At 41.0% G+C, this 15,043-nt stretch overlaps 1 protein-coding gene across 12 annotated transcripts in view; it reads left to right on the top strand.

Moving 5' to 3' along the window:
- aopep (aminopeptidase O (putative)) overlaps positions 1 to 15,043 on the top strand; it is a 275,804-nt gene that overhangs the window by 216,790 nt on the left and 43,971 nt on the right. For 8 of the 12 annotated variants that reach the window (XM_062972069.1, XM_062972067.1, XM_062972068.1 and 5 more), the window contains 2 exons: positions 2,586 to 2,657; positions 12,410 to 12,526. In XM_062972069.1, coding sequence (XP_062828139.1) covers positions 2,586 to 2,657; positions 12,410 to 12,526 — 189 coding nt within the window. The remainder of the gene's footprint in view (positions 1 to 2,585; positions 2,658 to 12,409; positions 12,527 to 15,043) is intronic. The other 4 variants (XM_062972071.1, XM_062972073.1, XM_062972072.1 and 1 more) reach the window with 1 other exon arrangement.

A 15,043-nucleotide genomic window follows, 5' to 3' on the forward strand; every position in this document is an offset into this window, starting at 1 on the left:
CGTGAGATGGGGTGAGTTCCCGTCTGTCACCTCTAGCTAGCAGGGACACGAGTGAAGCCTCCCAGCTAGCACATCCAGGCGTCACTTTGTAGACAGCCAATTATCACACACCAGAAGCAATTTGCCATATGTTCTCAAGTTGCTTCTGATTCCATAAAGGACACTTTTTTTGCTACACCATTGCCTATAATGGGACTTGAGCATCCACTGATTCTGGTATCCATAGGGAGCTGGGGTAGATACCAAAATCAGTGGATGTTCAAACTTCAGTAAATGTCAAGGACCTACTGTTTGTTGCTGAAGTAGAAAGGCTTGCTTTCCTTTTGGACCAAAATTCAAACATGAAATTCATTGATGTTTCACATACACTGTATAGACACATCTTGAAAGTAATGTTATACAATATTTTAAATAATTTTGTGCATGAAACAAAGTTTGTTAACTGAACCACTAGAAAGCAAAGGTGTCACGATCTCTGCCACCCATGTGGACAATTTTGGATTTTGAAATATTTCATATTTCAGAATTCTGGATAAGAGGTGCTTAACCTGTATCATGCGAGATATATTGTGGCAAGGCCTAAAAGTGTTTAGTATAAAGTTAGAAACAGACATTTGAATTCTTGGTAATATTTAATTTTCCTTGATTTCTATCCTTGTGAGGAGGAATAGTAGTTGTAAGAATGTTTTTGTTTAGTTGTGGTTAGCAGAAAACAACCCTGAAGGCAAAGGGACAATGCAGAGTTTATGATGAGAAGTCTAGGATTCTCCTGCTGTCCTGCCCCTCTGCTCCCTTTTATTCTTTTTTGGTTTGGCTCAAAATTAAGATACCCTGAACCTATAAACCCTGCCTCTCAAAGCAGTAGTATTGTTTTCTTATCTGTGTTTAATGAGGAAGCTCAGTCTAAAGAGAGCCATTCACTATCAAAGCTGTGGGTTGTCTCTCTTCCCTCCCGCCTGCCCCCTCCCTCTCCGCCTCCACCCCTTCTTCCTTTCATTCTTTTTAAAGAGAGGAGTCAGGAGGCATTCTGTTTTACTTTGGGAAATCTTGTAAAAATACTGAGCATTTTACACAACGCCCCTTTAAGAAGGGGGACGACGATGCTTGATCCTGTTGTGTCTCTGAAAGCAGAAGGCTTCTCTTTGTAATACTCAAAGGTCAAATTCTCCAATTCTGTTTCGGGACTTGTTTGTGTTGAGTTTTGGCCAACATTCTCCAGTACACAGTAGTGAACTTTTTTTAAAATCCCTTCACTCCCCACACCCAACCGCTGTTTTCAGTATAAACAATTCCTGGCCGTAATAACATCGACAAATATAGCAGAGAACCCATTTTTGGGAGAACTGACTTCCCGTGCATTTCTTAACCATTTTTGGGAAGAATTGATCTATCTGTATATGTAGCAGACCAAGGCCGTAGCTGTAAATTGAAGTGACATCATATGTATTACTCCCATTGATCCACTTTTAGACTACAGCCAGGATAAAAGGAAATGGCATCAGGGAGGAAGTATGCTCATTTAGGCACAGATCCCAGTGTGATAATGGAGTAATAATAGAAATCACGCCACCGTCAATTGGTTGCTGCATTAGTCCAGGGCACATTTCCCCTTTGAGCAGGCTTTCAATGACTTCATTCAAGTGCAGGCTGTAGCAAATGGGATATTCAGCATACCAGCTGTACTCCTTTAGTGATTTGTGTCCTGGCTTAGGGCTGTATTGCAAGTAGTCATGCTGCTGGATGCTCAAGTGCATATATCTGTGTCACATTTTTATGGCAGTGGAAGGTCAGTAGTCAAATGTTTCAATGACATTTCTTTCTAGTATGAATTGTGGACCTGGCATTTATTACATTATGCTAATACGGGGTTGACAAATAGTTTCTTTTAGGGTGGGTGGTCTCTTGGGATGAGAGGCCAGTGACCTGCAAAGCAACAAGAGGCACTTTCGAGAAGGGAAGCGTGGTTTTCACTTGGCTTTTTAAGGAGTTTCTGGGAAAGAATGAATTGTGGGAGACTGTCGGAGGAGGGTTTCTTCCCTTAAAAGAAAATCTTACGTTTGTGTTCTGGAATCCTTCTCAAAACTGTTGGGAATGCTTTGAGCACTTTAAATGTGAGTTTGCTAGAGATAAATTGCAAATACACAATATCTCACTTCTTTGCAAACACTTTTGTAAACATCAATTCTGCCTTTGTTGAGCTCATGCCTAGGCAACAAACTGTGTAGTTAAAATCTGCTGTTGTGATTCTTCTTTTTGGTTTGAATGTGTCTTTCCATTTTTAAAAACTACCCTTTTGTAAGTGGATTTGGCTCAGTAGTGGGAAAGTTTGCCTGTGTAATTTCACAAAGAAACACAGCACCACTCCACATGTGCTGTGCTGCCTGTAACACAGTAACTAAGATTTAAACCTTGATAGTTTCAGTTATAGAATTATCCAACTTTAAAGATTAAAGAGTCTAATAAGAATTATCATTTCAGGGGAAATGGCTTTTTAGTTGGCATATGGTGCCGTGCTTTCGTACATTACAAGATACTTCAGTGTGCCGGATCACAGCATCATAATTTATTTCCTCTCTTTCTTCTAGGCTCCCTTGAAAGAACATTTGGCACACACAATCATGGGAAAATGGCTTTATTTTTTATGGCATAAAGATGGGGTAGGCGTAAAAGTATCTGCTTCACATTATATCTCGGTGAAATATTTGTCTCGTACCAGCAGAGGTCGCTGTATTTTTTAATCATCCCACATCCCTACTTTTTATCATTTGACTGGTTTGAAAATTTATAGACTGCTTCCTCGCCAATGCCCTTGAAAAATCTCCACTGCAAACATCCACTCCAGATCGAGAGGTTTAATCATGTGCCAGAATATTACGTATGTAAAACTCCCAGCAGCGTAAAAAATTCCTAATTAGCTTTGATGTCACAGAAGCGGCTAAGGCAGAGCCTGCCTTTCCATTCCCAGAAAAGCAGGCATCTTCGTTTGTTGCAGGAAAAGTAGCAAAAAAGTCCTGTGACATCTTAAAGCTGGACTACTTTACCATGGTATAAGCTTTTACATATGATCTGTGGGCAAAGCACTACTTTCATAGTTGTTGTGTGGAGCTATGATATATTATATATCTTCTGCGGCATACAGTGCTTGGTTGCTGTTCCGTTTCTTTTCAGGTAGAATTACTTTTCTTACTGGCCTGCTATGTAATTAAAGCGCTTAGATTGCTAATAGCAATTTGTGCGTCATTTTGAGGGAGTCAATTATTTCTAACATGGCATTATTGACTTTTTGGAACACCTTTTTTTCAAAATGGATATATTAATGAATGTAGGTGATAGGAATCCTAACAGTAGGATGGGAACTCTAGCATGACTAGCAAATAATCTTGTGGCACTTGAAGAACTTATGGCATAGGTTTTCACAATATATTGGCGTGTAATGTTTTGGCTACATTCATATCTCATCTTTCCTCCAAAAAGTTCACAATAGCCTATATGGCATTTTTTCATCTCAAATGCTGTCCTAGTTAAGTCTTGAAGATGCCAAAAGAATGATTGTTTTGCATTTACTACAGGCTAATACTACCAAAAATTTTAGTGTGGATTCAGAATACAATCATCCCTCCACATTGGCAGTTTTGAGTTTTGCAGATTCTTCATGGATTTGTTCTCTAGGAATCTCTAGACCAGTGGTTCTCAACCTGTGGGTCCCCAGGTTTTTTGGCTTCCAACTCCCAGAAATCCCAGCCAGTTTACCAGATGTTAAGATTTCTGGGAGTTGAAGGCCAAAACATCTGGGGACCCATAGGTCGAGAACCACTGTTTTAGGTCCTCCAGTGTCATTCTATAGTCAACTTCCTCTGATCATGCTGCAGGACCTAGAGATTTCTGGAGAGAACACATATCTAGGAGTCTCTAGGTCCTCCAGTGCAATTCCATAGTCAGCTTACATAGAATCGTGCTATAAGAGCTAGAAATTGCTAGAGAGGTGTTTTCTCAGCTAGTGGGGGATCTCTTTAATGTCTTGAATGCCATGGGCTAGCTGTACATTTTTTCATGATATACTGAAAAATTTCCTATAATGATTACAGTTGTATGAAACTGCTGTTAAAAGTTGATCATGGGCAAATTACCCAACCCTACTTTCAATGAAATAAATATTTCATTTTTAAAAGCTGGTCATTTGGTAGACTTCCAGATTTTAGTATGTATTCTTAATGTAGGTAGGTTATTTATTTCGTGTCAAAGGCATTGCATAACAAAGTGCATTTTAAAATGATGAAGAAAAATAAAAAGGAAATCACAAGCACCTAAATAGTTTTAGACCAAAAGCGGGCAACAGCAACCGCATTGTCCGTAGCTTTAAGCAACTCCTCCTCTGTACATGAGACAGGGCATTGTGGGCAAGCATACATATGCAGAGTTGTTTGTTCTGTTCCACAGTCACACAAGGTGGAGGATTCCTCCAGGTAGTGCCACCTTGCCAAGTTGTCTTTAGATCTGGCCACTCCGCTTCTGAGTCTGTTCAGGGACTTCCAAGTTGCCCATTCTTGGTTTGCCCCTGGAGGAGGACCCTCGTGGGGGGCCATCCCATTGGAATTGCCTGGTTTAGCTGCCCACATGGACATCCTTGCTGCTGCTGGAGGAACATCAAGAGGAGTGGTGGTTCTCATGAAGCCCTTCCTTGATTTGAGTCTGGTGGGAGGAGGCTGATAGTCATGCAGTGGGTGGCTTTCACAGTGTTCAACCTTATTTCTCTCACCGTTAGCAGCAACTTCCCATCGCACGTCAGGAGGGGCAATGCCAGCTAACTTGTAGAGTTTATCAGCAGGTGTAGGTTTAAGGCATCCTGTGATTATTCTGCATGTTTCGTTTAGTGCTATGTCCACCTGCTTCACATGTGCAGACTTTTGCCAGACAGGACAGGCAGTTGAGAAAGACAAGGCCAGGGCTGATGTTCTTAATATTTGTGGGTCTGCACCCCATGCGCTGCCAGTCAGTTTCCGCAGGATGTTGTTGCGTGCAGCTACTTTGTGCTTGGTGTTCATGCAGTGTTTCCTATATGTTAGTGTTTAATCTAAGGTGACACCAAGATATTTAGGATGGAAACAGTGTTCGAGCTCTTGGCCTTCGCAAGTAACTTTCAGTTTCCTGTTGGCTTCATGGTTACGTAGGTGGAAAGCACACACTTGTGTCTTGGCAGGGTTAGGCTTCAGGTGGTTCTCTTTGTAGTAGCTGGAGAGATCTTTCAAGGCATTAGTGAGTTGGTTTTCATGCATTGGATGAATGTAGATAGGTAAAGGTAAAGGTTTTCCTCTGACATTAAATCTAGTCGTGTCCGATTCTGGGGGTTGGTGATCATCTCCATTTCTCAGCCAAAGATCCGGCATTGTCCGTAGACACCTCCAAGGTCATATGGCTGCATGGGGCGCTGTTACCTTCTCACCAGAGCCGTAACTGTTGATCTACTGTTAGGTTGGCAGATGCTGAGGCTAACAGTGGGAGCTCACCCTACTCCTGGATTCAAACCGCTGACCTTTTGGTCAGCAAGTTCAGCAGCGTAGTGGTTTAACCCACTGTGCCACCGGGGGCTCCCTAAGAATTTACAGTAGTTGTATTCTTAAAACATGTAATATAAGCATAAAACCTGTCATAGACAGAACGCCACCAAATAGAGTACAACACAGTTTATTAAAGTTACAGAACTAAAAAATGCCCGTAGGAAGTAAAGGACTAGGCAAACACTTATCTTCAGTGTGAAAAGTAACAGAAACAGCTCCGTTTGAATTAAAACGGTTCGAAAGGATAAACCGGATTAAACAGGAGTTTAATCCGGATTAAAGCAAAAGTGCTTACTTCAGCCTTACAATTTAAACAAACAAAGGTTGGAAAACAGAGGTCAAAATGAACACAAAAAACTGGCAGCAGATTCCTCTCTGCTACTCAAAAGCTACAGATGAGTAACTCAGGCTGTTTACTCCTCCGTGCAACGAGCGAAATCCGGGTCCAGGCACATCAATCAGGGTAACGGCGGTCAGCGTGGGTCCCAATCCGGTCCAAGGTCGAAAGCCAAGTGCAGACGTCTAAGGTTCCACAAGTTCCACCGATAGCCACAGAAGGGGTAGTCCAAGGTCGTAGTCAGTCAGTCATTCCAGCGTCAATCCAGAGTAGGTAATTAATGTCCGTCAAAAAGACGACGGAGGTCCAAGCTATCAAGATTAAACACAAGTTGCACAGAAAAACCCCACACAGTTCCTCCCGCCGTCTATGCCCAGTGTCCTTGGTAACTTACGTATCCAGCAACGAATCACACCCGTCTTCAGGAAGTTCTCCAACAAGAGCCCAAGCGTTCGTCCAGATTACCTTGCCCAACGCAATTAGCCATTGATCCTAAACCCCATTTTATCCCAGTTCATAACTCCTCATCGCTGTCAGCTGCTATCCTAAGTCCAGGTGCCTCATCATCATCATCCTCATCAGAGCTAAAACACCTTTGACTACGCCCCACAGCATCCCCAGCTGTGGATCCCGCTCCATCCCTCCAGCCCGTCCATGGGTCTGATCCTGCAACCCGCCAATTGCCTCCCATGCTATCATTGCCGGTGACACCCAAATCCTCCCTCACACGAGTCCACTCCATGTCATCCTCCTCTGAGCTAACCATCTCTTCCTCCATTCCCTCTGTAAAACCCTCAAATGAGTCTTCATCTGTTGGTTCTGCAAATAAGTCCCGGAGCCTTTCACGCTCCTCAAAAGAGTCCGACTCTCGAGGAGTCTTACGACCCCCGTCTCCTAGTACCGGAGCCAGAAGGCTCAACCATAACAAAACCTTAAGTCTATATTTGTATTTTCTTCTTTTTTCTATTAATATTCACATGTAACATGACTTGTGTGAGAAAGTATGTTAAGATTGTCACAATTGCATCTATGTGTCTTATACGAAAACAGGTCCAGGTTTGTTCTCAGTTAAATACAGCATTGCTTGCTTCTGTAACTGATTAAATATCTTAACAGAAGCAATGTTGTTTGCAAAAAGGGGAGTTTGATGTTTTGTACAGTAATGTAGTTCATATTGTTGAAGAATGGATTGAAAGGCATGCACATTTTAATATCAGCATTTGGGATAATTGCTTTTGTTGCTTTGCCTGAACTTATGCTCAGTGCTATAGCCCAAGATATACATAAGTCAAAGGCATTAGTGTTAGAAGAACTTCAGCCTAAGTCTAATTCTTAGTCCCAACTAGGGTAGCTGCATTAAATCAATGGAACTTACATGATTATCGACTTACCGAGTCACCATTAATTCAGTGGACCTTCTATAGCTGGGGTTCACAGTTGGAGTTTGTTCAGAGTTGTTTGTATTTACTCTTATTTAAATAAATTCAAAGTCATGTTGTGTCAGTAGAAAGCAAAATGGCATAATAGACAGATGGTCCTACTTTGTTCTCCAGTCTAGCTGGATTTTCTACAGTTGTTCAAAACCTTCACAGCACAATGCACAACTATATATGCAGCTCAGTGAGGGAAATCAAGGACATGCAATTACATTGCTTCTGCATTCCTCTTGGCCAAAGTTAGGTCTTTAATGAACGTTTAAACAATGGCTCCTTGTATGTTTAATGTATAACATCTACGCCAAAGATCCATTTCAAAAGAAACCACATCTACCCTTCAATTACTAAAGCTCTGGTTCTGTTTCCTTTTGGAGAAAGAACTTAAAGAGAAAGAAGTGACATTTATTAGACATTGTTATGTTACATTTGAAATCTGATTTACAGACAAAAGTGGACATTTCCCAGAAGTTCTTTCTGGTTTTTAACTAATACTTCCCCCTCCACTCAGCGGATGTTGAGGTATCTGCTAATCACTTGGGATGAAGTGGGTGAGGTGAAGCTGGGGAAATGGATGTGGCTGGGTTTAACACAGACTTGTTAGTTTTGGTTTTTTAAGTTTTTCATTCAAAGAACAAGTTTCTTAATAAATTCCTTCATAATCCTAAGTGATTACAAAGAAGGAATTTTCACTAAAAGTTAATCTACACTGTAGAGTTCATGCGGTTTAACATCTCTTTAATTGCTATGGCTCAATATTATGGAACCATGGAAGTTGTAGCTGTTTTGGCCTCCAACTCCCAGAAGCCATATTCATGTTGTTCAATTGTCAAGAATTCTGGGAGTTTGAGGCCCAAACAGCTGGAGGGCCACAGTTTGAGGATGCCTGCTCTAGTGCCTTGACAAACGATGATTCCCATGATTCCATAGCATTAAGCCTTAGCATTTAAAGTGGTATCAAACTCCATTCATTCCAACTCAGAGTTTAAATGTACCCTAAGTTGGAAGTCTTAGCAAAAAGACTTAAAGATGCCATTTTGGGCACCCATTTAATTTGCAGATATCTACTGATGCATCTGAGGAATATGTTTTAAGTGTAAGCATCTTCCTATATATTGCCACTTAAATGCTATAAGTCAAGGTCAGTATCATATGACCACTTTGGCTCATAACTTCTCCTGAAAACCTGAAGGCTGTGATAAGACAAGTTGCTTCAGTCCATGCCAAACCTGGCACACCTGTGCATCGCAATATTTAATTTGACTTTTTGGCATGAGGAAGCGTGTTGAAATGTATGGCGGCATGTGCCTGGAAGACGCTCAGCTTAGGCCGAGGCAGCTGGAAGTCAGCATGGGCTGGGATTCACAGGCAGCTGCCATGTGCTGAAATAGTTGTATGAATTGTCCCTTAGAAAGGACACTCAAAGTTAAGGAGTGATGAGAAGTTTATTGCACTTTTGGCATTGATGTTTTTACTGCTGGAATTGAAAGTCCACTTTTAATGCTTAGGTGAAGGAAGGGTAGAGTAGTAGTGATTGTTGGGGGGTGGGGTGGGGTTGAGTTTTGAGTTTTAGGCTGGAGCTACACTGCCATGTAATGCAGTTTTGAAGTGCAGATTAGTTGCATTCAGATATTCAGTTCCATGCGGTTAATCTACATTCTGAAATTGCAGTATATGAAAGTGTAGACCCAGCCCCCTTCCAAACAGCTGAATAAAATCCCACATTTTCTGCTTTGAACTGGAATATAAGGCAGTGTGGACTCAGATAACCCAGTTCAAAGCAGATATTGTGAGATTTTCTGCCTTGATATTCTGGGTTATATGGCTGTGTGGAAGGGCCCTTAGTCTTTTCTGTGTGCTTCTTATTTTCTCCTCTTTTTAAATATTATTGCCATGTTTGTTCTGTTTGTGTTGTTAAAATACAATAAAATTATATTTAAAAAGAAAGATATTTAAAAAACCAAAGTAACTGCTAATTCTGCAATCTGTACCCATTCTGCAATCTTGGAGTATTTTAGGGAACTGAGTTAGCTAGAGTAACTCAGTACATGACCACAAGCTATAAAATCAATGAGGAATGTAAGCATGTTTTAGATGACAATTTTAGGGTTTGTGGTAGATTTGGTAGATTAATTGTGTTTTGAGTTGCCTAAAAAAGAGTAACCGGAACACAGCCTATGGAAATAAAAAGTGTTATCAGATCTTTTAAACATCCAAGAGACTAGTAATTAAATGAAAAACTGATGAGAGCTGTCAAACAAATGACAAAAACAACAACACAAAGCCATTTCTTTCTTCCAAACATTGGTTTCATGGGAACTATATTGTCCCTCTATCTCAATCAGCTTGGGACATTCAAGGAACATGATACACTTTACATTTGGCTGACTCCTCAGCTGAATTTGACTGATGTCACGGGTTGAGGGTATGTCCACACTGAAGCAATACTTTTCAAAGTGGATCCCATACGGATCTGAACAGTCCTAAATCACAGAGACACAGAAACTGAGAGAGGATGCCTCCGCTACTTGGAATGTTCCTCCTCAAGGGACCTTATCGCTCACACTACATAAATGCATTTTAAGAAGCAACCTGTGGTTAAAGAAGGCTAGATGAGGACTGGATACATACCCATCCCATCACACCCACTTTTCTTCTTTCCATATCAAATATAATAATGCATATTTGACATCACACAGCCAGTGAATGGCTCCTCCCAATCTGTCTGATGTCCCCCTACATCACTATTATTCCCTTTTTAAAAAAATTATGTGGCAGATCTTGCATAGCTACGCAACACTGCTCGCTTGTGCCAGTAGAGCAGTAATTCTCAACCTGGAGTTCCCAGATGTTTTTGGCCTTCAACTCCCAGAAATCCTAACAGCTGGTGAAGTGGTTGGGATTTCTGGGAGTTGTAGGCCAAAAACATCTGGGAACTCCAGATGAGAACCACTGCAATAGAAAAACCCAAAAATATATTTTGCATGCTCCAAAGTTATGCAGTTACAAAAAAAATTAAAAAAAAGAAAACAAAAGAGATAAAGCAGAAAATATCAATTGGTTTAATCACTGGAATTCACCAACTGCCACTAGAAGTGCAATGCAAAGGTAAATTGAGTAGCACCACAAGACCACCCCCAAAAGATGCCTTGAAAGACACATCACTGGCACAGAGGACAACTTGCAGACAGGTGTACCATCATATACAAAAACAAACAAACAAATTAAAAAAGCACCTCTGGCGCATGCTGAGAAATTAAAGATGTGTGGAACCGATTGTTTTTAGTTTTACAATGGGTAAAAGGTGGCAGATCCTTTGCCTATGGGTGCCTATGAGTTATCTATGAAACGGATCTTGTATCATCTGATGGGACCTGTAAGCACCAGTAGACAAAGAGTGTCAGAGATAGGTTATAAGACTGTGATAGGGTCCAAGGTCTCCCTATAAGAAGAACAGGAAAATGGGAAAGTGTGTTTGACAATAATTGTGTGCCTGGGACTTCTCACTCCCTATTAGATTTACCAAGTTTTACCAAGTCTCTGCAATCACAATGTTTTAGGAAACAGAATGCTGAAGGCAATACATTGCAGGATTGATCCAGCAACCAGTACTTTTTGGTAATTTCTCTCAATATCAGGCATTTTTAAAGATTCTTGGTGGAGTCTGTGGGACCTGTGTGTGCACAGGAGTCAGTTCTTTCTTGAAAAATGCTGGGTGTTCCAGTCCATCTGTTTCCGCCATGGCATGCTCCGCTTCCCTTGTCCACCTCCTCCTATTTCAGTTTCTGTGAATTTGGTGCTAATTGTGCAGAAAACAAAACAAAAGCTAGACAAGGGTATGCCAAGAATCTGGGAAGTGGACCTTGTGTTTAGATTTGTTTTGGATATTCAGCAGGTTTAACAGTTGGGCGTTCCAACTGGGATTGTACTCATAAATGGAATGTGATTCAGTGAAACGGCATTATGTTTACAGCTGAAGCAGGACTGTGGGTCGGTTAATCTGAGTATCTGTACTTAATGCAGCCAGCCTGTATTCCCATGCAATCAGTCAGCATTCTTTTTTGCCAGCTATTTGACCCCAATACAAAAATAAAATAGCCCAAGCTTGGGAGCAATAGAAGAAATCCTCCCACAGAAAGATCTGTAAGAATTTCAGCAGTTGTTTTTCAGATGTGATAAATAGGATTACTGGGGAATACCAAACTTCTATTTTGAATACCTACAAATTACTTGTCATTGAACTTTAGTAGTTGTTGTGTACCAATACAGTAAGGTTACAATACTTTGTACACTTTATCTTTAAGTGGGACTTGCCTCAGAATAAATATGTATAGATTAATACCATAAAAAGTGCAAATGAAGATATAGATAAGCATAGGCAGACATCAAATATTACATTACTGTGTCATTTTTGAACAAGGACTTAGATAATTTTGCACTAGGAATCTGCTTGTGTCTACCACTCAGTTAGCATTTTTCAGGGATACAGACATAATAATGAGAAATCTCCATAGTAGTTCTGTAATCATATTTGCTTCGACCACCAAAAAGGGATTTCGTGAAACTGCTATTTTGTTTCCATCTCTATCAAGATAGAGTCAGTCTGCATATGTATTCCATAAAGTATGGGGCCCCATAAATTCTTAAGTACTTTTTATAGCTCTAAATGTGGCTTTGATCTTATCTAAATATAGAATAGGAAGCCATGATAATTTAGTCTTCATTAGCTTATGGGAAGAAGTCTTTTAGAGTACAGTCGTGTACAAATTTTTAACAGCGATGAACTGGAATATAATGTCCCAATATTTCATACACTTGATATTATTATCTGTGTTGTTTCTGATTAGTCTCAGTTTAGTCCAGCTTTCAATAATCAGGTTGTGATGAGGATAGCAGATTTTCCCAACCCCAAACCCTTCTGGGTGGACTCCAATTCCCATCATGCCATGGAAGTTGGAGCCTAGCACATTTGGGAGGCAGACAGTTGGGGAAGGTTAGTCTAGCAAATTATACACTTCAGCAGAAAGTAGATTTAGATATAGATGTATATTTCAATCTCACACATGTTATTTGTTTTCTTTTAGCTTTCCTCAGACCAGCTAGTTTTACTTCTGGAATGCCTCTTGGAAAAGAAGACCTTATGTTCAAAAACACTGGAGTGCTTACAGAAGACCTACCACCTTCGGGAACAGGATGCAGAGGTAATTTAGTTACAAACACAGCGAGTTCATCAACTAAGCAAATAAATCAGGAGGAATACCAGCATTGTGTTTGATTCAAGAGTATTCGGGTCTTTTAAAAAATCTGTTACAATTATTAATCTGTCTTGAGGACAGTAGAGATAAACTATTGATTGCATTTACTTGGATTGCATTGATTCTGTGCTATATTTGTTGATGGTATTATGGCAAGGTTGCTTCCTTTTATCAGAATTTGGTTGGGTGTTTTTTTTTTTACCAAAACAAGGGCCAAAACTCCCCTTTCCATTATTTACACCATGTAATACCATTTTTGTTCTTGAGTTATACATGTCTTTTCCTAATTGGTTTTATCATAAAAACATGGAAAAGGTTTATTAAACTGCAAAACTTTGTTTTTTGCAAGATATCCTGCAGCACATTTTGCTATAGTTTATCAATGAATATCTCATAGAGCAGGCATGGGCAAACTTTCTAACTTGGGGGTCACATAATAATAATAATAAATAAAACTTTATTTATACCCCACCACCATCTCCCCATGGGGACTCGGGGCGGCTCACAATGTTACAAGTGACAGCGCAAATACATTAACAATATACACAGTTTAAAACACAAGAAGATGATAAAATAGAAGTTAAAACAAAGGTTTATACAACAGTAATAATATCAAACAACCACCAATGCAATTCAGTCAACTTCAAAGGGGGGGGGGGGGGACTAGAGCAGCAATATAAGATAAAATCATTAGATTAAAATACCCCGATGAAAGGAACCTATTTACATTCAGAATAGAATTATAATGAGGCTGGTCATCCAATAGCTGTCTCTCCAAAGGCTGGCCGAAATATCCAGGTTTTCAGTTGGTTCTTAAAGTGGTGGGCCAGAGCGAGATGAGCAGGCCGGGAGGGAGTTCTCCGCCTCCTCTTCCTCCTACTTCTCTGCAGCCACTGCCTTCCTCAAGGGTAAGTTCCCACTTGGAAAAAAGAAGAGCAGGGGCAGGAGGGAAAGAAAGGAGAGCCTGCAGGGCATGTCAAATCCTCATCTCAGCAAGCAACTTCCCAGGGCTCTCCCCTTTCCTTTCTCTCCTGCTCGTTCTTCGGGCAACAGTGTGGGCCGCCTCCTGAAGGCCCCCTTCTTGGGGCCAGTGCATCTTCCCGGAGTGACTTTCCAAGGGGGAACTTGCCCTTGAGGAAGGTAGTGGAGGTGGAGGAGGAGCAGCCCTCCTCATCTTCGGGGGTGGGGCCTCCGGTGGCATAGTGGTTTAAAGCCTCCTGACTTGAAGGTTGGGTTGCTGACCTGAAGGCTGCCAGGTTCGAATCCCGCCCGGGGAGAGCGCGGATGAGCTCCCTCTATCAGTTCCAGCTCCATGCGGGAACATGAGAGAAGCGTCCCATAAGGATGGTAAAAACATCAAAACACCTGGGTGTCCCCTGGGCAACGTCCTTGCAGACAGCCAATTCTCTCACTCCAGAAGCGACTCAAATTGCTCCTGACACGAAAAAAAATATCTTCGTGGGTGGAGGCTAGGAAGAAGGAGAGTGTGCCAGCAAGAAGCAGCGGGCCAGGAAGAGGCTCTTCCCAGGGCTAGTGCTGAGGCCATGTGGGCCGCAGCATTCTCATGCTGATAGGCCATTGAGAGAGAGGAGGGCCTGAGAAAGGGCCTGGGTTTGTTCATACCTTGTCATAGAGTCTCAACCAATTCTACATAGTTTGTGGCAGCCACAAAAACAAGGTTTCTAGAGTACAACAACTACTTTAAAAGTAAATATCGCACAATTAAACAGGAAGTACCACTTTCAAACCAGTAACATATTTTATTTTCATATTTTGTTACATAGTGCTATAGGAGAAGCATGTTTCTGAGGCATTGAAGGGCACAGTGTCTTAGTGTGAGGAAATATTTTTAATACTAGAAGGGGCTGGAAGGGCCTTGGACCATTGTATTATTTACTCTCCTTTGGTAATCGTATACTTGGTCATAAACACATTAGTAAATACGAGTTTATATGTTTTTAGTGATTGGCAACATCTTTCTGGGGTTCTGAACAAGTTTATCTATTTGCTCATAATAGTTATTTATGCTATGTAGATCATTTAGGTAATCAGCCCAGTTTGTCTTCTGAAACATTGTTTTCCCATGTAGTGGCCGGGAGGACATTAGAACCTTGTTTTAGATTGATTGGTTTTGTCATCTGCACTCTAAACTGTGGCTAATCTTGACTGTGGTTAGTGAAAATAAATCATTTTCATAAACTATGATCTTGAGTTTTCACTATCCACAGTTAATCCCAACTTCATTGCAAAAACAGCTTGTGGTCTAGGGTCAAGATCCACTGAGGAATGAGGCTCCTGCTCGGAATATAAACCATTGATGTTCCATTGCCTTGATTTGAACAAGCTGAAGCTACTGGAGGAAGGAAGCATACGAGTCCTGGGGAAAGCAAGCTCATTCTCATAACTCTGTTGCATTGTTTTATATGACATCTGAATCAGCCTAATGATTCTGCCCTGGAACTC

Source organism: Anolis carolinensis, chromosome 2, assembly GCF_035594765.1.
Source record: "Anolis carolinensis isolate JA03-04 chromosome 2, rAnoCar3.1.pri, whole genome shotgun sequence".
Taxonomy (NCBI): domain Eukaryota; kingdom Metazoa; phylum Chordata; class Lepidosauria; order Squamata; family Dactyloidae; genus Anolis; species Anolis carolinensis.